The sequence below is a fragment of the Micromys minutus genome (assembly GCF_963924665.1).
Source record: "Micromys minutus genome assembly, chromosome: 1".
Taxonomy (NCBI): domain Eukaryota; kingdom Metazoa; phylum Chordata; class Mammalia; order Rodentia; family Muridae; genus Micromys; species Micromys minutus.
Genome location: NC_137969.1, coordinates 234,667,092 through 234,689,594, shown reverse-complemented (window position 1 = coordinate 234,689,594; position 22,503 = coordinate 234,667,092). Strand labels below are relative to the sequence as shown.

At 45.3% G+C, this 22,503-nt stretch overlaps 1 protein-coding gene across 1 annotated transcript in view; it reads left to right on the top strand.

Moving 5' to 3' along the window:
• The window catches only part of STON2 (stonin 2), a 132,789-nt gene that overhangs the window by 41,502 nt on the left and 68,784 nt on the right, over positions 1–22,503 (top strand). Inside the window, exon 4 of the mRNA XM_080916057.1 lies at positions 16,839–17,036. Coding sequence (XP_080772183.1) covers positions 16,839–17,036 — 198 coding nt within the window. The remainder of the gene's footprint in view (positions 1–16,838; positions 17,037–22,503) is intronic.

Below are 22,503 nucleotides of genomic sequence, written 5' to 3'. Positions count from 1 at the left end.
GAAGTGGAGAAGATGGAGCAGAGGGCATGAAGAGAGGGCATGAAGATGCTGCCCTTAAGGAGAGTGATGACAACGCAGCTGAGTTCTGCCAACATCCACCAGAAGTCAGAGGGGGCAAGGAAGATAGTCTTCCCTCAAGCCTTTGGAGGGGGGGCGGTCCTGCTAACATGGGCACTGAAACACAGTGTCTCTGATTTCTGACCTCCAGCCTCTATAACCACGTGACAATAAATGACCATTATTTTAAGCTGCCAGTTATGGGATACTTTGTTACAGCAACCACAGTGAAGCCCATCCACTAAACTTCATATTCCTAAAGTATAAAGTTCATAAGTGCATAAGTCTGAGAACAAGTCAGGACGAGCCAGAGAGTTCAGTAAAGGCACAAGCAGTTCTGTGTGCTATTCCAGCCCCCAACCCCCCACCCCCCACCCCGTCACTTACTCAAGTAAGCACTTCTTCCTCTCTGTAATTCTGCTAGGTGTGGGCATCCAAACACACAGTGTCGTGACCAGAATTTAGCAGAAAGCCATTCACCTCCCTTCCTAGTCTGGTAGGAACCCAGCTTGTGCTTTGGTGATTTCTCCTGTCCATGCCGTGCTGATAATCATGTGTCTCCATGCATGTCTTCCAACTACTTCATGGCTCTTCCTTGTTACCTTTGTTAATGTTTTACAGTTCATGCTAGCTAAGAACCTGGACTTGCCTCTAAGGAGGTAAAGGGAAAGGTGGGTGTGGGAGAGATCTTTTGTTGTGCTTGTTAAAGAGTTTCGCCTTACAGCCAGGCCCAGCTATGAAGTATAAAACTAAAATTCAAAGGGGTTGATTCAAAATTCGCAATTGTCAGTTAGCGGTTACTGCTGTCTCCAGAGTTCTTACTCCGTTTGCTTGGGACCAGTGGGTGACTACTGAGAGAGTTCACAGGTAGGGTATTGGTGTACGGAAAATCAATGGCTGTCTTATGCTTTTCAGGGTCACCTGTAGAAATGTTTTCTCTATTTATTTCTCATTTATCGACCTAGAAGAAGATGCTTTTTCCCAAGTAGTTAGTTTCCATTGTCCAGATTCTGAATCTCGTAATTCAACTCTAGATCCCAGGAAAAAAAATTTAACATTTGTATTTATTGTTATCATCATCATTATTTGTGTGTGTGTGTGTGTGTGTGTGTGTGTGTGTTTGCGAGCGTGCGTGCACACAAGTGCAGAAGTTCATGTGTAGAGGTTAAGAGACATCTTTCAGAAGAAGAGTTCCTTCTGTTCTTACCTTGTGAATTATGGGTCCTGAGCCCTGATTGAGCTTTTATGGCAACTGCTTTGACCTGCTTAGCATCTCACTGGCCAACAAGCAAACTTCCTTCAGACTAGGAAATATATAAATGAAGCAGAGGGGATGGAGAGATGGCCCACCGAGTAAGAGCGCTTGCTGCTCTTCCAGAGGACCTGAGTTCAATTCCCAGCACCCATGGGTGTGGCTCACAGCTGTTTGTAACTCCAGTTCCAGGAGAATCCAATGTCCTCTTCTGGCCCTGACGTTCTCTCCATGCAGGTGATACACAGATATTCACTCAGTCAAAATATGTACAGGAATTGGAAGAAGAGCAACATTTTATATATGTATATATATGTATACACACACACACACACACACACACACACACACACAGAAAATATTGGGATCTCTGGTGACATGGAATACGCAGGTCTGTCTCATCGTGCAGGTGATGAAATTCAGCCATGGGAAAGGACCCAGGGAAAGTCATTTTGGCTGTTTTGTTTTAGCCTACTTTGCATTCAAATCAGTAGTATATTGTTAATTAATTCTTCATGTCTTATTTGAGGACACTAAATCCCCAAGACTCTAGAATAAAATGTCTCTGAGCTAAGGGGAACATGTTTTTATTGGTATGCGTGCCATAACACTTCACTGTGGTCACTGAGTTCTGTGGCCTTGGCCTAAGAGAATTAGGTAAGAGGATGAGAAAAAGAAGTGACCCTGATAGACTCATCCCTAGTAGTCCTTTCTCCAAGAGAAGTGAAGCCTATTCTAGGCAGCTGCTTGATATCTAAGGATTCTGGCTTGCCAGGAAGAGCTGGGAGAGCAAAGGGGGACGGACACACCAAGGGAAAATGTAATCTTGGAGACTCCTTTCCTTTCCCAGATTCTTTGAAGTCTTTTTGGCAGAGGAGAGAGAAAAAAACAAAGAAAAGATCTCCACCTAAGAGAGAAGCCAAGGGGGCTTGGCCTCCAGCCTGGAAAGGGGATGTTCTGATTGCCTCAATTAAAATGCAAGGAGGCTGTGGGCACAGTGGACTTCGGGACAAAGAGAGAGTCCCTGATGGTAGATCTTTATTTTTATGACATTGAAATGGAAAGTGCTTCCTGGGAGTTTAGGGAAGCCAGGGAGTTGTTAGCTCACCTTGACTGCCTGGTCACCAAAGCATGTCAACAGTGAGTGGGCAGCCAGGAGCAGCACCTAATATGTATCGTGCTCCTGAAATGCTTAAATCCCCCACCTAAGCCCCCCAACCCCCCCCATGGAAGGACCTTTTCTCTTCTCTGGGAGTTTTAACTAGGGCAGGAACTGAAGGGGAAAAAACAAGACCCTTGTGGCTGGCCCAGGAAAAGGAGACCCATTATTTCCTTTAGAGAAATATGATGGAGTTTGCCTAGCATGTGCATGGCCCTGGGCTCTGTCCCCAACACTACACTAAACAAATACAAATGAAAGGGAGAAAACAAGCCCTTTTATTACCACACGTAGATGAGAGAGAGCGAGAGAGCTAGCATCCAACTCTTGGGATATGAGGTCTGAGGATAGTAGAAGAGAGAGACCGACAAGATGATCCCCCATGATGACTCACAGCATGACAAGCCCTGAGATGTACTGGAAGACAGATATAGGGTTTATCTCTGACTTAATGAGACTATTTGGAGTTGGGCCATCTTGATAATGTTTGATATCAGAACTTTAGATGCCAAATACTTAAAGACTTCTTTGTAACAGAATGCTGTTCACACCTCACTCTGTATGTGCTGCGCTCTGTACTCTTATATGTGCTGGAGAGATGGCTTAGCAGTAAAGAACACTGGCCATTCTTTCAGAGGACCAGGGTTCAATTCCCAGCCCCCACATAGTGGCCTACAATCATCTGCATCTCTAGTTCCAGAGTGTCTAATGTCCTCTACTGACGTGGGCACTAGGCACACTTGTGAAACACCTACTTACAGACATAGACACATGAAGTACAAGAAAATAAATTAGAATGAAATTTAAAAGGAATTTAACTGAAAACGTGTTTGTTGAGCCCTAAGCTTGCTGCTTAGACATTCTGCTACGTTCTGAGTAGAACTAAGGGGTGAAACATAAGCAAAGAAACTTCCAGACAATCTGTTTAAACTTGAGTCTTCCTATTGTTTCTTTAAGGGGAAAGTTTTTGAGACTAAAGCAAAAATGAGCTGTTGTTTTGTTCACACTGAGCTCCTGAGCCCCAGGGTTCCCAACCCTTTGTAGCTGCCAGAGTTTGCCTGACTTAATAAGGCTTCATTTGTCCTTAAAATTTCACACAAAGAATGCAGCAGTCATGTATCACCTACAGTCTTCATTAAAACTCTTTACTGGCCAAAATCAACTTCACCCACGTACAAAGTGCACGTCCATGCTGACTGTGTTTGAAAATGCTGACAGACTCACTAAAATAACACAGTTCACCCTCAGATTTTTAGAAAAGGGATATGAAAGCATAGTTATCAGCAGAGACTTCCTGCCCACTCACTCATTATCTTGTGTGCTGACCTTCGTCCACGGGCATGGCGATTCTTCTGCCGGAATGGGGGCTGAATTGAACCCATTATGCAGATACTGCAGGGTATGCATAATTAAAAACCTTTCCCCAAACCCTTTCATTTCCAGAGCATTTGTCCCACAGCCCAAGCGACACACTAAAATTCCCTTATCCTTCACATGTCCTCCCTAGAATCTTGGGCTGAGGCCTTCCCGTTGTGTCTGGGAAAGCTAATTATTTGGGGCCAGAGAAAGAGCCATTTGTTTGGGGGTGTGGGGAGATGAGAGATGATGTCAGCCATATAAGAAAGAGGCAAGAGAGATTTCATCGTGAAGACCAGCCCAGTGGTTCATTCTGGCTACTGGGGGTGGGTGGCGGGTAGGGATGAATATGTAGACATGCATATGTATTTCCCTCCTCAACAGAGGCAGTCTTATTTCCTTAGTACCTTGACTTGTTCTTTGCTTCTCGATGTAATTGATGACCTTTCCAGAGGACATGCCGAGGAATAATTTCATCAGAGTGGGTTCTGCGCCATCCACTAGGCCACCCTTGCTGTTTGAGACTCTGTTCTCGGTGCTCTTTCCTCTGCCCGGAGGCTCTTCCTCCAACCGTTCGTTGAAAATCCTCTGTAAGTCCTCCTCAGGGAGGCTGGGAGCACTGCACACCCTACCTTCTGGAAACTCACCAACCAAATGTGGTCATATATTTATTCTCTCACTTTCTTTGTGTTTAGTTAGTGTCTTGATGAAGTCAAGTTGTAGTAAAGAAACAGCGCTCAGCTTTGCTTTGCTTTGCTTTGTTTCATGACGGGTCACATGCAGCCTAGGCCAACTTCAGACTCCCCATGTAGTTGAAGATGGTCTTGAACTCCTGATCCTCCTGCCTCTGCTTCCCCAGTGCTGAGATTACAGGTACACACTTTATGTGGTGCTGTGCCAGGCAAATACCCTACCAACAGAGCTACCCCGAAGCCTTATCGACAGCTTTGACATAGCAAAGACATTGAGAGTGGTGCTTAGGAAAGGGACAATAGACACATGAGGCATGGGCAGCAGGCTTCTCAAGAGAAGGCCGGCTTAGTGTGCCCGTTTATCGTCTCTCTGCCCAATGAAACAAAGAACTTCATCTCCCTAACTTATTCTCTATCCTAGAATGTGGTGTGTGAACTTAGGAGCTTACTTAGTACCTTTTTGTTTATTGCAAAAAGATGAGAGGAGAAGTGTGTATGAAACCTACTGTGGACTGTGTGAATGACTCCAGCATTGGGGTTAATGAGCCTTTAGGTAGACCAGAGAGATAGCTTCCTTAGTGAAGTCAGACATCACTGTTGTGATTATTACCACCACCACCACCTCTACCATCACCACCACCACCACCATCACCACCACCACCACCATCACTACTACCACCTCCACCATCACCATCACCACCACCATCACCACCACCACCACCACCATCATCATCACCACCACCATCACTATCACCACCATCACCACCACCACCATCACTACCATCACCACCACTACCACCACCATCACCACCATCATCATCACCACTACCACCACCATCACCACCACCATTACCACCACTATCACCACCACCACCACCATCACTGTAGTTATTATTGTTTTCCTTCTCCATCTTTCCTTCCCCTCCTCCTCTACTTCCTTATCCTCCTCTTCTTCTTCTTCAACAAAATAGTCAAGGAAATGCCAACATGTTGTCCTCATGCCCTGATTAACTATTATCATTGGTTCATCATTTTCCATTTCCCAGCATCATCATATACTTGAGGTGTGTGTGTGTGTGTGTGTGTGTGTGTGTGTGTGTGTGTGTGTTCATGCCCACCCATATTCGTGTAATCACCCTAGTGGATCCAGAGAAGAGAAATGAGGCAGGGAGGGCTGGGAGTAGAAGAGACTTCAGGCTGCAGTGGTGGTGAAGAAAACAGACAAAAAGGAGGCAACTTCAGCTCACTTAATGGGGAGAGCAAACATTACTTAAACCTTTGGGGGATAGGTAGGGGCTTTTGGGGTGAGGGCTAGGGCACCAGGCGGCCTCATTTGCATAAGGAAGAATTCCAGGTGCTTCCAGACATGACCTTATAAGGGGAGTGGCAGTTTAACCTGACTACCAGACTATCTGATCTCCTCTGGGGGCAGAAGTAGGGGTGCAGAGATTTACACACCCCACATACAGGCCCAGGGCAGGGACAGCGACCCTACTCCTACCAATCTCAGGACAAGATTTCTGGGGTTTGGATATGCCTTGACCCACTCTGGCTCCAGGCCAGCTCCTTTCAGTCCCACTGTTCCCCAACTCCCCACCTCTGCCCCAAGTGTGTGTGTGTGTGTGTGTGTGTGTGTGTGTGTGTTTAATTTATTAATATTTAACCAGCGCCATTTTCAGCTTCATCTGCAAGTCACTATTCACGATACAGCCGGTGTTCCTGCTCCGTGGAGCATGCATTCTGCTAAGGAACCAAAACCAAACCAGGGCCGATGAATGGACAGAGAGTGTGTTAAAGTCGTGTTTTAAGTTGGAAGGAGGGGGGAACGAGGCAAGATAAAGGCAAGTGGGAGGGAGGCTGTGCAGCTTTTATGAGGCCAGAGAGTAGTGTTTTGAGAAGAAAGCCTCCTTGAAGAGCTCAGGGAAATGAAGGGGCAACTGAAATGATGGAGTTGGTCCTGCAGAAGCAATAGCCTGCCAGGGTAGCTGAGCAGAACCAATGTGAGAGAAGAGACAGCAGCCTTTTAGGAGAAGCAGAGCTTCAGGCATGCAGATCTGTGGACAGGACGAGGAGGATTTAGACTTATTGTGGGTGAGATAGAAGCCATTGAAGGGTTTTGAGAAGAGGCATGAGCCAATGGGTAACTATGAAATGCTGAGGCTGTCAAATAAGGTCTGTATAACCTTGGGGTTCCTCAGCATTCTGTCATGGGGGGAGGGGAAGTCCCCGCCCCTCTCAGGATATATACCGCTGTTGATGGGGAAGGGAGAGGCATCTTCTTCAGTGGTGGGCATAGCCACTGGTCAGGTATCCATGGTCCGGTAAACAAGCCCTCACCCATACTTATAAACAGCTAATAAAATGCATATACAAGGTGGAAGAGAGGACGTAAAATTTACCAGATGAGGAATCAGTTGAAAAGAAGGGAAGTAGTGTGGGAGGAGAGCGAAGAGGAAAAAGGGTGAATATGATCTAAATGCATTATGTATATGTTTGAAATGTTATAATGAAACCCATTATACTGTATAATTAATAGATGCTAATTAAAACAAAGCCTCTATGGTTTGCTGTAGTGTAGCACTTGAGAAGGGTGTGACTGCAAATACTAGAGAGGCTGACAAAGCATCCCCCAGACTAATCTAGACAAGCATGTGGAGGGTGGTGGGAGTCCCGAATCTGCTCCCGCCCTGGGCACGGCTGCTCAGGGAGGCAGGATAGGGGAAGTTGACTGCATTTACCCCACACCATTGTGAGCGGGTATAGGGAAGCTGTGGGACACTGCCCCGGGCTTGGGGAAGTGCGGTCTGAGGCTTGCCACAGCCAGAGCTGGCTGGGGATGGGTCTGCCATGGCCATGGGGGTCTTAGGCTCCTGGACACCCAGGCACTGTGGGATGCCGTAGGAGAGCTGAAAAACAGAGTGGGAGCCCTGAAGCTGAGTGGAAAAGAGGGGGATCCCCAGCTGGTCCCGAGGGGAGAGTCTTTGGCTTGCCAGCTTGATGCCCGGCCTTGGCTTGGTGGCTGTGGCTGGAAGCACAGGGAGGCCTTAGATGGCTGCTGTATAAGCAGAGGCCTTCTCCGTGGCTCCCCATGGCAGATCCTGATGAAAAGAGGCAGTCCATGGTTTTAAGGCATTTATTGCCATGGTGGAAAGTGGATGGGTAAAACTGTACCCCAACTTCTCAGGGTGGGTCCAAGATTAAATGCCTTTTTCAGAAAGGAGTGTCTGGGAAGGAAAGTTCATTGGCTAAGCCTCCAGGCCTTTAGGTACCTCATTAAAATGGAGATGTCTTAAGCCTACATGACCTGTGGTCACATCCTTTACCTGTGGAGGGGCCTGGGGCATTGCCCTTAAGTGACTGATGGCCACAAATCTATGGAGGGCTGTGGCTAGTGACAAGGGCCCGGTTCCCTGGGAATCGAGTGAATGCCTACCGTCCCTTCAGGGTCATCAAGGTGTCTAGCCTTAGCTCAATCAGGAAACAAGCTGCCTTTCATGGCCCCACAAGTGTGTGGTGGCTGAGTCAGAATGGAGATAGCTAGGTAGAACCCGATTCCATTTTTCTGAAAGTAGATCTTGACAGAATTGATGGCAAACCAATTAGGGAATGAACTGAGGACGGCATGAGTTTTATCCTGAGCATCTGAAAGGATGGAGGAGCTGTTTGGAAAGGATAGAAGTGATTCAGGTAAGGCAGGGCATGTAACGTTAGAGATCGATGGAGATTTCAACTAGATGGTAGCATAAAGATGTCCTGAATGACAGCTACCACCATTTAATCTGCTTCAAGTACTTCCGCTGCATCTGTCAGTGACATGACAAAACCCAGTGAGGGTTTTATTCTCCTTGGCTCTGCTTCACCAGTGAGGAAGTGGAGTCACTCGTAAGATGAATGAACCCAATTTCCCGAGGCCTCAGGGCCAGCTCATACTGTGAATGGGGCATCTGGATTCAGAGTCCTTGTTCTCGGCCTTCGGGAAGAGCAGGGCAGAGTTTGGGCCTTCTTTTCCTTTATTCTTTGCTGCGTGGATGTGTCTGAGAAGCATCATCATGGCAGCCCGCTTCTGGCTGGCTCGGGCATCAAAGGTCTGGCCCTGGGAAAAGAGCCATCTAGCTCAGCAGTACAGAGCATGCTTTCATTTCAGCTAAGCCCCTGGCCTGAGGACATTGTGCTAGCAACCTGGGTGAAATAGACCATCCCAGATTCTGAAGCTGGTAAATGAATAGAGGGTATGGGGCCAAATGGGAACAGTCTGTGAGCTACAAGGGCTTGCCTCCTCCCCCCCACCCCCTGCAGGGCTATTCTTAATTTATCTTTCAAAGGAAATATGGGTGTTTTCACTTACAAAGGTAAAGATAAGTATTGAAATCAGCGTTTGTGATATGTGGGTTTAATAAGCTTCGTTTACAATTGAATAAACACAAACAGATGGTTTTTTAAAAGTACATTAAAGTATAAAGAACAGTGCAAAGTGTCACCCCTTTAATAAGTAGAGTATAACCAACACCCCAAAGGCCTGTGAGTCCCTACTAGACACAGCCCCTCCCTTAGGTGCTGCCCACCCCTCCAGCCTCGAGGTAACAGCTGCATTACCCGTCTCTCGTCTTTATGCCTTCTTTGGACAGCTTTATGACTGATCCATTCATCAAGGAGGATGTGATTCAATTTAGTCTGGTTCTGAACTTTGCAAAAATGGAATAATGCTCGAGTTAGCGTTTTGTGACTTTAACATAGGATCTGCCAGACTCGCCCTCACCCCTCCCTGGAGCTGGAATTTCTTCTGTCTCTTGCTGTGCTCTCCGCACTAATGATGGCATTATACAGCAGGTCATCTGTCATTCTACTGATGGACATCTGAGTCCTCTCTACTGTCAGCGGTAGCAAATGCATCTGTGAGCATTCTTTACGCTTTTCCTTTTTTTTTTTTTTTTTTCTTTCTTTCTGGCCTTTATCTTTGTTTTGAGACACTGATTTCATATAAGTGGGTCTCAAATTTCTTACATAGCCAAGGATAACGCTGAACTTTTAAAAAACAATTTTCTTATGAATTCTTTGAGAATTTTATGCAGTGAATCTTGGCCATATTCGCCATCTTTACCATATACACCCTTTTCACCCTCACTTCCCTACCCACTCAAATTTGAGCTTTCTCCTCCTATTTCTCTTCTTCTTCCTCCTCTTCTTCCTCTTCCCACTTCTCCTTAAAAAAATGGGTACAGTTTGTGCCACCCAACTACTATTGACAACTATACCATGGAAGAAAGCCAACTCTCCTCCTCCCCTTCTTCCTCTTTCTCCTCTCCTTCCTCCTCTTCCTCCTTTTCTTCCTCCTCCTGTTCTTCCTCCTCCTCCTTTTCCTCCTCCCCTTCATCCTCCTCCTCCTCCAAGTAGCCATAAAATGCCAGTAGCTTCCTTCTCTGCTGGTGGTGAGATTTCATCCTCAGCTCTTTCTTCCCCTTCATGCAGGGCTTTCGTCTGGACTGAGCTTGTACACACTGTCACAGTCTCTGTGAGTTCATGTGTGTATTTGTCCTGCTGTGCCTGAAAGGGTCCATGATTCACTGATGATACCTGGACTTAAACAGTATGTAAACACAAAGTGTTTTATTCTGCAGAAGTCCAACATGCTGGGACCTCCTATTACCAAGACAGAGACTTGGTAGTGAGCTTGCAGGCCTGATTTTAAACCCTTTAGGGGATTCCTGTGTAGGTAGGCTTTGTTTTACTCTTATCTCTAAGTCTCCCAGAACCATTACCAATCTGACTGGCTGCCTGAAGCCTGGACTTTTAAGCCTAATCTCCTGAGCTTCCAATTTGAAGCCTGTTATGGAGTCAACCTGTCTCACCAGTGCCCAGAAAACCTTTTCCTTGAAGTTATCCATCCCTTCTTCCTCCAGAGTCTTAAGGGTAGAAGGGTAACAGATATATTCTATTTAAGGACTGAACACTCTTTAGTCTCTTTATCTATGCAACTTAACTCCTTAGACTTTCTGTGTGGCATGCCCTCCACTGTAAAGGAAATGCTCTCTGAAAGCTGAGAGATTCAGTGCTCTGAAGTTTTGCATCAGACTACATACATGGTGCCAGACAGCAGGGTGGCTCAGGTGGTTGGGTGCTGAGCCCAGCATGGCCTTGGTGAGGACGAAGTGACATGGTTCCTGCCCCTGGGACAGGGCCCCGTGTGAGCCGCCACATGTGTTGATGGCTGCTGTGGGTGTTGGGCTTGTTTGTGTAATAAATGTACATATTTTCTGGAACCAAGCTGAGCAGTGTTGGACTCATTCCTTCTGAAGAATGACCTCCCTGACTCCATGATAATTAGAAACAGCCTGAGTCCAGAGGGTGTGGCTATGTCTCAGGGAAATGGTAAAAGATGGCCCTTAAGACTATGGGAAAGAACTGTAAATACATGAAATTGAAAATATATAAATTTCTCAACTATGCAAAAGAAAAAAAAAAGGATGAAATCTGAATTGTATGAGGGGCCTCATGAATCTAAAGGAACAAAGGCAGAAACAAAGGCACGCAGTTTCCTCAGTTCAAAATCAGCCTGGAACACAGTAAATCCAGGCCCAGGTGTGGTAGAAATAATAATTTCAGGGGAGGATCTCACCCAAATTGTTTATGATCTATGCTTAACAAAAGCAGAGAGATCTGTGAATTCTTCTGAAGTGTTAAGAAAAAAATGTCTGCTTGCTGTCTCCTAAGAATCAAAGGGCTGGTCATGAGATGCTGATTCATAAGATAATCAAAAAGGAACCTGGGAAAAAATAACTGAATTGATATGTAAATTTAAAAAACTATGTTTAAAAAAAAAAAAAACCTGGACTTTTGGTCGGCATGAGATGGGTTAGCAGAAAGTGATGGCAGTTCTTTAGAGTTTTCTCTTCAAGAATTTTCTAACAGGATTCCTGACTTGGCTGGAAGATCCAATAATCTTTTATAGCAGCTCTTCTGACTTTGTCAGAAAACCCATAAGCTATCCAGATAGCGTTTAGAATTTTTACTAGCAGAGAGAGTGAACGGGTTCATGATTCCCTGAAGAATGATACCCTGGTCTTAAATAGTACATAAACGCAAAGTGTTTTATTCTGCAAAAGTCCAGCACGCTGGGGCCTCTCATTACCAGAATAGAGAGACAACCAAGTGAGCTAGAAGGCCTGATTTAAAGCACATTGGGCAGGGGATTGGGGGGTGGGGGGGTTGGTGGGACGGGGAGTCCAGGGTTAGACCTCTATGTTAATCTGTTGGGTCCATCTCTACGGACATTCCATTACCTGAGCATGGGGCTGGAAACTATTGCTGAAGAAGTAGCTGAGGAAGTCTGGAAACTGCTGCTGACACCTTGTCCTTGCCTCAGGCCAGGTGGTGGAGCAGCTTCTAAACTGCCAATTTGAAGCTTCTTGTGGAGTCAGCCCAGCTTTCTCAAGAGCTGGCTCAACCAGAAAGGTTTTAGAATAGCAAGAAAATGCTGTCTAGAGTGGAACAGAACACACACACTACCGGTGGGGGAAGGCAATCTGAAAGCCATCTTAGCAGAACCTAGGCCACCAATTTGGACCCACAATTTGACTTCTAGTTGTTTTGTTTTTCCCCGATGCTCCCAGACACCCTTTCCTCAAAACCCCTCACCATGCTGAGGCAGCTCGTTGGCAGCTGGGGTGGCTGAGGTAGTAGTTGACTGACTTAGAATGGTTTTTTTTTGTTTTTGTTTTTTTGTTTTTTTGTTTTTTTTGTTTTTTTGTTTTTTTTTTTTTTTTTTTTTTTTTGATCTGAGCATAGCAATTTAAGGTGTTGTGGACCTACCTCCACACTAGGTGTAGATGGTGCTGGGGACTGAAGGTAGGGCTGCAAATGCAGGTCTTCTGCGTGCTAGGCAAGCAAGCAGTCTACCAACTGAGCTATGTTCCTGGGCCTCTTCTATGATTTTCTGTGTTTTTAATCTACAGCCTGGCGAACATGTGCAAGTGGTTCTCTTGTATAAGAAAGTGGGAGGGAAAAGGCTGCGTTATAGGATGTTTTCATCTCCAGACTGATGGGATAACAGTCACCAGGTGGGTCTATAGGCACACACCACCCAGAGCAGCTGAGTCAGGATTTCTGATGTGGTTTTAATTGGCATTTTAGATTAGAAATTAAGTTGAGTTTATCTTTTTTCCTTTTTTCATGTGCAGTGTGTGTGTGTGTGTGTGTGTGTGTGTGTGTGTGTGTGTAATTTCCTAAAATGCTTACTTTAGTTATTTTAGCTTGTCTCTGATTTTTTTTTCTTACACCCTCATGTTCCATTCACCTAGAGTTGCTTTCCTCTATATAATATGAAGTAAGTTTAATCTCATTTTTTATACATAAATACCCTGTTTTCTTAATGCTGTTTTGATTGCCACCAAGCACGAGTTTAATCACTGGAACCCACATGTCCAACTGACTGTTGAAAGTTGTCCTCTGACCTCCTTGTACATGTGTGCCATGGCATGGGAAAACACACACACACACACACACACACACACACACACAGAGGAAAGCAAGGGGCCAGAGAGGTGACTCTGGTTTAGATGCTCTCTCAGAGAAAGCAGATTTGATTCCCAGTACCCAAATGGTGGTTCACAACTCTAGCTCCAGGGAATTTGACTCTATATGCAAACACACACACACACACACACACACACACACACACAAAATAAAATAAACTTAGAAAAATAAACCAGAAACCTCAAAGATCAGCAATAAACAGTTGAATTTAAAAATAGACAAAAGTTATAAGCAAATCTGCAAATAAGATTCACATCTATAGAGATGGTAAATAACTATACAAAAAGATATTTGGCATCATATGCCATTAAGGACATGCAAATTAAAAGACCCTATCACTATTAATTTTTTAAAAAGACTTAGCTGGGGGAATGCCTCAGTGGATAAAGCACTTACTGTACACATGAAGACCTCAGTTCGAATCCTCAGAACCCACATAAACCTAATACCACAGGTCACTTCTGCAATCCCAGTGCTCTGAGGTGAGATACACGCTGGAGACAGGAGACTGTCTGTTGGGTTAGAGATTAGGTAGTGTGTCCCATTCGGCAGTCGATAAAAGACCCTCAAAGTAGAAAGCAAAACCAGCATCCAAGGCTGTCTTCTGAGCTCAGAACACATAATCATGTGTATACTCATAATCCTACACATAAACGTATGTGTGCACACATACATTAAAGACTAAAGAAGTAATGACAGTATTAAATGCTTAGAAATTAGATAGTTCATGGGTTACTAGCAGAGTAATAAAATGCTATAATCACTTTAGAAAACAGCTTGATAATTTCATATAAAACTAGACATGCAGTTACCAGCAACAACAAAATCTATTTACTCTGTGGAGTGGAAGTTTCTTGTTATGTTGTATGTTTTGAGTTGATTGTAGTTCATTCTTCTGTATTTTCTTCACATGAGTCATATAGACTCAGACTCAGCAGAGGGCTTTGGGGTTCAGCAGTCCTCAGGGTATGCCATTCAGCTAAGCTTTGCTTACATTTCTAGTTTCCAGGTTTCACTTTACCTCTGGTAATTCTTTACTTTCCTATGTTGGGTATTAAATAATGTCAATACACTTTACCCAAGAGCTAATTCCCATAGTAGTTCAAAGTACCTGATCCTAATCTATGGAATGGCATTCCTAGAACAGGCTTTTACAAGCTTGTCTTCCTTGCTTTTTATTTCTGTTATGTGTTTGTATGTTCTTTTTTCCCCCTCTGTGTAGAGGTCATGGTTTGGTTTTGACAGTCTCTGTTTAATACCGATTGTTGGGGATTGTGGTTCTTCTGACATAACTAACAAGTAATGAGTGCCTGCCTTGTGCCAGGCAGCATTCTAGGAGGTGAGCAAAACAGACAGAGGTCCTTACTCCCTAGTGATCTCAAAGTCTAGCCGAAGTCAGCGTTACAGCAAGTCACATAGCATTGATGCTAAACATAAGTGAATAACAGAGTAGTAGAAGGGAGCTTTTCATTTCTGGAAAGGATAGCTCATGAGGGATTTGCAAAGGGAGAATAGTTTGAATGAAAAGAGCTACAAAGAGCACTGCAAAGATGTTTCGGACATGCCCACGGGAATAAAGAACCCAGATCCTCCACTGTTGTATTTTTAAATTGTCACAAGTATTGCTGTCTATTCCTTCTGAGACCTCAACTTCCCCATTCTGTCCCGTAGCCAAACTCTACCTTCGGTGCTTCAGCCACAATAACTGACTGTATGATCTCGCAGGATTTTTAACCTCTGTGTTGCTTAGCCCCTGTGAAGGAAACCACTGCCTTCCTCCCAGGAGCAACGATCAAAAGCTAACACATTTGTAAATGACCTTTGAATGGGTTCTCTGCAAATGGTGTTTGCACGCGTTCCTCATTCTCTGCTCACTGTCTTTCTAGCACTTGATGGTAAAATTGCAACAGTACAGTACTTATGCAGCGCTGAGAGAACTCTTGTGATGGGCAGTTAATTAAGAATAAATATATTGAACTAAGATGTTTTATTTTAAAAAGGAAAAAGAAGAATCCACAAGGAAAAAAAAAATAACGCTCTGCTTTTTTGAGAAGCCAATTAGTGCTCTGAGTCAGGGAGATGAAGCCATGGCCTGTGCGTTTATCTCCTCGTAGAAGATATTTTCTTTGTGTTCTCTGCCAGCCAGCGGCCCCACTGTCTCACTGTGTTCATCACAGTGGGGAAGTCTTGCATGTGTGTGCATCTCTCTAAATCCTTAACCCAAAATGTCTTTTCCCTCTGATTCAGCAATACAGACTGGCACGGTTTCCTGAGTTTATTGATGTGCTATGAAAAATGGAGGGAATGCCTGGGGCCTGGGTCAGAGTGAAACTCCAAGAATTCTGTAGTCTGGGACTGAACGAAACTGAAATCGAAATTTAGAAATAAAATTAGACTCTAGAGTTACTTGTACTCCCTTAATTAGAGTTTTTTTTTCTTTTGTTTTTTGTTTTTTTTTTAATTTGAGGGTCCTGATACCCAAGTTTCAATCTGCTTTTGTATGACTGGGAGGTGAGTCTTAACTACCGGGAGACCCCCCCCCCAAGTGAGACACAAGAAAAGAGTTCAATGAAAATGCAAGAAGTTTATTTTCCAGTGTGTCGGAGTGTCCCTCAGACAGTGACTGGAAGGTGACCCGAATGTCTATAACAAGAAGTTTTTATACTTTTTAGGGGTACAGGTTACATCAGCAAGGTTACAGTTCAAACTTTTTGGCTAAGCATATTGACCTTTAAATCTGTTGTCTAGCAAGCAGTCAGTACATTTTGAGAATTTTCTACTCAAGAATGTCCCTGTGGGTGGAGAATGGAACCTAGCCTATTTCCTTGACCCGAGGCAGGTGGGTGTACTGCTGGTGAAAGCTCCTAGGGTCCTTCACTTTTTGGTGAATATGTATGCAGCATGTATACTTGTGTATGTCTAAGTATGAGGAAGCCACAGGTTAGCAGAACCCTCCCTGGTTTCTGTGAGACTACAGGATTTCTCACTGGGACCCAGCGCTCTCTCATCAGGGGAGCCTGGCTGGCTGGTAAGCCCCAGTGATGCCCTGTCTCTGCTTCCACAGAGCTGGTGTTACAACCACGCACAACCCTACCTGTTTTATTATGTGGGGCTTAGGACCAAACTCAGGTTCCCATGCTTCAACAACAAGGACTTTACCTACTGTCTGAGTCACTGTTCTATTGCTGTGAAGAGTCTCTAGGACCAAGGCAACTCTTAGAAAGCATTTAACTAGGGACTTGTTACAGGTTCAGAGTTAGGCTGTGATCATTGTTGTGGGAAGTAGCTGGGAGCTCACATCTCACTCACAAGTGCAGGCAGAGAGAGAGAGAGAGAGAGAGAGAGAGAGAGAGAGAGAGAGAGAGAGAGAGAGAGAGAGAGATTGAGAGAGAGAGAGATTGAGAGAGAGAGATTGAGAGAGAGATTGATTGATTGATTTTAGGCCACTCTCAGGGATATACCTCCTCCAATAAGGTCACACTCATTCTAACAAGGCCATACCTCCTAATCCTTTCCAGATAGTTCCTTCTTCTAACTAGGGACCAAGCATTCAAACACGTGGCCTATGGGGGCCATTCTCAGTCAAACCACCATACGAATTGACCCATCTCTCCAGCCCCTCGGTATGTGTTTGATAGTGAGACCTCAGCCAACCCATGTTCTCAGTCCTCATCCCAGGCCTTGCCTCGCCTTTTATAGCAGCTGCCACTGCCTAGGACCTGAGTGACAGCTAAACGTAAGTACAAGACAACTATTTACATTTCTGTCCTCTCGGATTTTCATCTGTCCTCAGCCCTCACACTGACTATGCCCTGCTGGACATGCCCTTCCTTGGACTCTTTGAGAAGATGCCCTTTGACGTCCGAGAGCAGTTGGACCACCCATTCTGAGGACACCAGCAGCCCTAGTGTTGCTCCGTCATACACAGACCTGCAGCTCATCAGTGCTGAGGAGCAGGCAAGCGGCAGGGCTTCCGGGACTGACTCCACCGGTAAGCCAGAGTTCCAAGCCAGAGCTCTGAGCACATCTCTTTCAGCATCCTCAGGCCCCCTCTCAGGTCCTCTTTTCCTCTTTCTCAGCTTTGTTTGCAGAATGAGTACTTAGGCGGTTGTTTGGTTCGAAAGCTAGCATCTTCTGTGGTCTGCAAGTGTACTGGGTAGGGAGTGAGTGACGTATAAACAGACTGCATGGTTGGTTACTTGACCAGTGGTTCACACTGGGAAAGTGTTTGATGGCACATCTTAAAGTGTTGCTGTCTGCTTAGTACCAGTGTCATTTAGCTGTTACTGTATGCTCCCCTCCGGTGGCTGCTGATCTGAGTCTCATATATTCACAAGACTGAATCTCTCAGCCGACCACCCACACATCTTTCCTCCTCAGCAAGAGGAAGGTGGATTTCAAGAGAGACTAAGTAATTGTTATGCAGAACAGAATGGGAATCCGGGTTCAGCCACAGCTTCTAGACCTGTAAAAATTTTGCAGCCGGGTGCCTGTAGCATCACGTCTTCGCTGAGATCTGTGCTGCCCTGTAATGCGCCATGGTCTCATTTGTTAAACTTTGCAGTGGTCACAGGACAGGACTCTGGCTTTCACTGCAGGTGAAACATCATCAGCACCCTATCATAGGCTGTTTGGAATGGTATTGGAAGGACATGTGTTCTTGGTGTTTGTGCTGTTTGGCCAAAGGGTCATTTCCTCTGCAGATGCCAGTTGCTCTCTGGCAGTAACTGTTCCCATAGACACCCCCCCCCCCCCAGTGTCCACCGTATTTTGTTTTCCTTTTCAAAAATATTGTGAAGCTTGCCGCTGTATCATGTTTGATGCCTAGGTAACATTTTCTCTCATACAGAATGCTGTTAGATTCTGCAAGCATTAAGAGTGATCCTGCGCGGAGAGTCAAAGGTTCAGATGGGATTGGTTTTGGAGTTTGAAAGAATCCCCACCCCCACCCCATCCCCAGCGTCATTCACCAAGGGATCTGTCTTTACTGGCCAGAGATCTTAAGAGCATTTTGCATCCATGTTCCTTCAGGTTACTTTAGTCTCTGGCTTATGTGGCTGTTAAATGCCCACAACTCCGTTTTCACTGTGGGACAGTCTCATGGATGGGAGCTGAGGCTCTTAGGGAGAGGCTGGGCTTCCTCTTCACCTCTCAGAGCCTTCTACTTCCTTCCCAAGCCTTCAGGAGGAGGAGACACACACTCCCTGGACTGTTAATGGATGCTCAGATCCTACTGTTCAAACCCTCATATGTTCAAACCCTGGGTCTGCCATGTACCAGACATGTGCCCTTCAGCAATCCTTATACAACACACACACACACACACACACACACACACACACACACACACGTATGTATGAATGTGCTCTTATCTTTCCTGTTACTGTGACCAAATACCTGACAAGAAACAACTTAAGGATGGAGAACTTTATTAATGCTTGTAGTCTGAGAGGACTCAGCCCATCCCAGGACAGGCAGTGGGAGCAGGTGGCCTCATGGTGTCCAGATTGTGTGGCTGTGGCAGGGCTCCTCATTGCCTCACATCTTGGTGGAACAAAGCAGACAGACAGGAAGCAGGGCCTGGTAAATTTCAAGACCTCCCCCTAGTGACTCAGTTCCTCCAGTAGCCTTCCAGAATCCCCCAAACATCACCTGCTGGGGACCAAGGGAATAATCACAAGGGGCTATGAGGAATGCTTTTTAATATTCAATTAGTGGGGGCTGGGGCAGAGGGAAAGAAGAGAGAGTATGTGTTTGTGGCACTAGAGATCAATTGGAGGGCCATGTGCATGCTTGGCCAAGTGTTCTGTTCCTAAGGTTCCAGCCCAAGACCCTTACTATCTTTATAACTCAATTTTATCATCTGGCAAACGGAAATAAACAGCAGTCTGAACCCTACTTCCCAAGTGTGACAATTTGCGTAGAACAAGTTACATGATGCCTGACTTGGAAGACGTGGTACCAGGGATAAACTTCTTTCCCTGCCAAACAGGTCTCACGGCCCTGGAGAAGTACACAGCGGGGCATTTACTGAAGAAAACATGAAGGGTGCTTGGCTCTTGTTTGATGAATGGCTTCTGCTTTCTCACTAAGTGGAAGTTGCTTATTCTAATTCTTATCAGTTCAAGTGATTAAAATCAGAGTCATAGCCTGAACTGGACTTGGTGCTAGTAGTAATTCTTATTATTACTGATATTTCTTCACCAGTGAAATGAGCCAATTCAAGCCAGGTTAGAGGGAGCAGGTTTATTGGGAAACCTTTCAAGTGAGTTCACTGGTCCCAAAGCCAGGGAAGTTTTCATGGGGAGGGAGAAGAGAAAGCACACAGATAGAGGGAGAGAAGAAAGAAAAAGAGAAGAGATGAGAGACCAAAATGTCTGGATTATATAGTAAAAACATTTGGGGGAGGGAAAACTCAGCCCCTGGGTAGAGGGTAGGGTAGGCCAAATACAAACTGAGGGATGCTGGGAGAACCTGGAGGCCTGGCCCACTTCTGTTTGTTAAATATTCATCTCAGCTGCTTGTTCTGGGTCTGAATCCCAACGTTAACTTACCAGTTACTATGATTTTTGGAGTGAGGATCAAACCCAGAGCCTTGCACACACTAGCCAACTGCTTTACCCACATCTGTCTGTCTCCCAAGTTTATAATTTTTAGCATCTTCCTTTTCTCAATAGCATTGTTACAGTTCACAATCAGGAAAAATTTACTTCTCAGTTGCTTTGTCAGGGTCCTAGGAGGAAGCAGATGGTATCCACGGAAGGGCTTGTTTGGAGAGAATTCAATGAAAGCACGGCTCAGCCAGGAGGCAACAGCTAGAATCCTAGACAAGCTCCTGCAGCCTCCCTGGCTGAGCCAAGCGAGAAAGAACAGCAGCCAGGTCAGGTGCTCAGTCTACTGCTCCTTTGAGGAAAGATGGATTGTGGTGCTTATGCACACACAGCCTGCCTGATAGTAGACTGCAGGGACCTGAGTCACAGTCCCCTCCCTGTCCTCTGTGTAGGAGTTCTGTGGGGATTTGGCAGCCTCACAGGACAGAGTGATTTGTAATGTAATTGTGGAGGGAGGAGTTCTGTGATCAGCCCACACTTTCTCCCCAGTTTCTCACCAACCGCAGGGATAGCTAGAGGAGGAACACAAACAAATGCCCTGGAAATGGTTGGGGATGGGGGATGGGGGATGGAAAGTAGAGGTGATGTTCTCTCTACAGATCCCCATTCCAGAGCAAATGACAGGAGAATTAGGAGTGAGCGCAGCCTCAAAAACACCCCCTGTCCTCTGTCACCCCTGTCCCCAAGGTCTCCTTTGCCTAGATAAGAAAGGCACACCTGTCATCCTCACCAGGCAGAGAATGCCACTGCCTTTATGCATGTGTCTGTGCAAACAGACAGTGGATGGGGGAAACGGGAGCATCTTCTTTTGATCTCCATTCTAAGCAAGGAAGAAAGCGCACATAAATGTTTGTAGAAGTTACAAGCTGTTCTAAGTGGTAGGATTAGACTCTGGTGTCTGCTTACAGGAAAAGTGTAGATTTTAGTGTGAGATTAGAATGCACAACTCTAGACAAACGTACGAGTGTCGGACTCAAATGGCTGTTAATGGAGGCACGACTTCTCACCATCTCAGATGCCTGTACCTCGTTCACCTTAGAGTCCAGCATTTCCCAAGCTGTGTTCCGTGTTGTAGCAACTTTAGATAAGGCAGGATGCTGGGAACACTTGGTATGTCTTGCTGTTCCAGCTCTGCTGCAGATCCTTGATTTGACTGTAAAGACTCTGAAAAGTTCTGAAACATGTATGTAATGAGCATGCATACATATGTGAACATATGTGAGTGCTTACACACACACACATTCAGTTTTCCATTGAGTTATCCTCCCTGTCTGGTCAAGTTTTACTCACAATTGCATATTTGCACTAAAGTGTTGGAGGAAAAGACATAACTGGGGAAAGAGATATTTGGTCAATTTGCTGAGGTGGGTTAACTTTATGAAGATGGCTTTGCTTTGTCTCTCACACTAAAACTCTTGAGCTGATTTTTTTAAATTGTTGTTTTAAGTTCTAGATCCAGAGGGTGTAAAAGTGAATTTGCTCTGCTTCCTTTCTATGTAAACTGCCACGGACTTTAAAACAGTTTAGACCAGGTGACCGTGGTTCGTCTTCATCTGCATTTAGCTGAGTGCAGTAGAGTTCTGCCAGAGCAGGAGGCTCTCCCCGACATGCCATCCGTGCCTGTGTGTGTGTGTGTGTGTGTGTGTGTGCGCGCGCGCGTGCGTGCGTGCATGTGTGTGTGGCAGCCAGCACTTTTACCTGCTGAGCCATTTCTCCGAATGATAGTTTCCTTTCTCCTAACAGAGGGATAACAGTAGTTTTGTTTTTTTTTTAATCAAATTACATGTTTTCTCATTCATGAATAAAACACAAATGTAACCTGACTTCTGTTTCCATAGTCCAGATGTGTTCATTAGTTGTGCACTTTGTGTTTTAATGGATGTTAAGAAAACACCCTTCCTTCCAGTATATATATATATATAATCTCCCAACGGCCACTTTGTTTGAAACTCTGGAGTTTCTCAGAGCACAGATACTTACACCAATTGTGGTGAACAAAGAAGAATATTAGATGTTATTTTCCTACAAAGAAGGTTTTTTTTTCTTGTCATTAAGAGAATTTTTACATACATATAACCTAAGAATATTTCTATTGATGGAGCATCTGTTCTGTACCAGGGAGGAATGTGCTGCACACTTCATACACATATTAACCAGTCTTCACAGTCTTCAAAGGCCATGTTACTCAGATGCAGATATCCACAGCCAAACGTTGGACAGAGGTCAGGGGACCCCTTTGGATGAGTTGGGGGAAGGGTTAAAGGCTCTGAAGGGGATGGCAACCCCTCAGGAAGACCAACTAATCTGGACCCCTGGAAGCTTTCAGAGACTGAGCCACCAACCAAAGAGTATACATTGGCTAGACCCTGGCACATGTGTAGCAGAGGGCTGCTTTGTCCTGCCTCAGTGGGAGAGGATGTCCCTAATCCTGCAGAGACTTGATGGGCCAGATTGGGGGACATATCCAAGGGGGTCCTACCCTCTCAGAGGCGGGGGGTGGACTCTATGAAGGAGGGAAAGGACAGCATTCGGAATGTTAATTAATTAATTAGAGAGAGAGCCCATGTTACTGCCTCATGTCATAAATACAGAGATAATACCTAGAAGGGTTTGGTCTCGGTCCCACCACTAAAAAGGGAAGCACTTGGATTTAGCCCACCAATCTCCTCTGCTCATCATCCCTGCCTTGCTGTGAAAGCCTGGTGTTAGGGACACAGTGAGCTGTGGGAAAGAACAATTAATTACAGAGCCTTCCATAAGGCTGCCACTGCTCCTAATGTATCTCCCAGGAGCTGCACGCAAACCTCTCTCGTGTGGTGAATTCAGTAGAGGAGAATGATTCGGGAG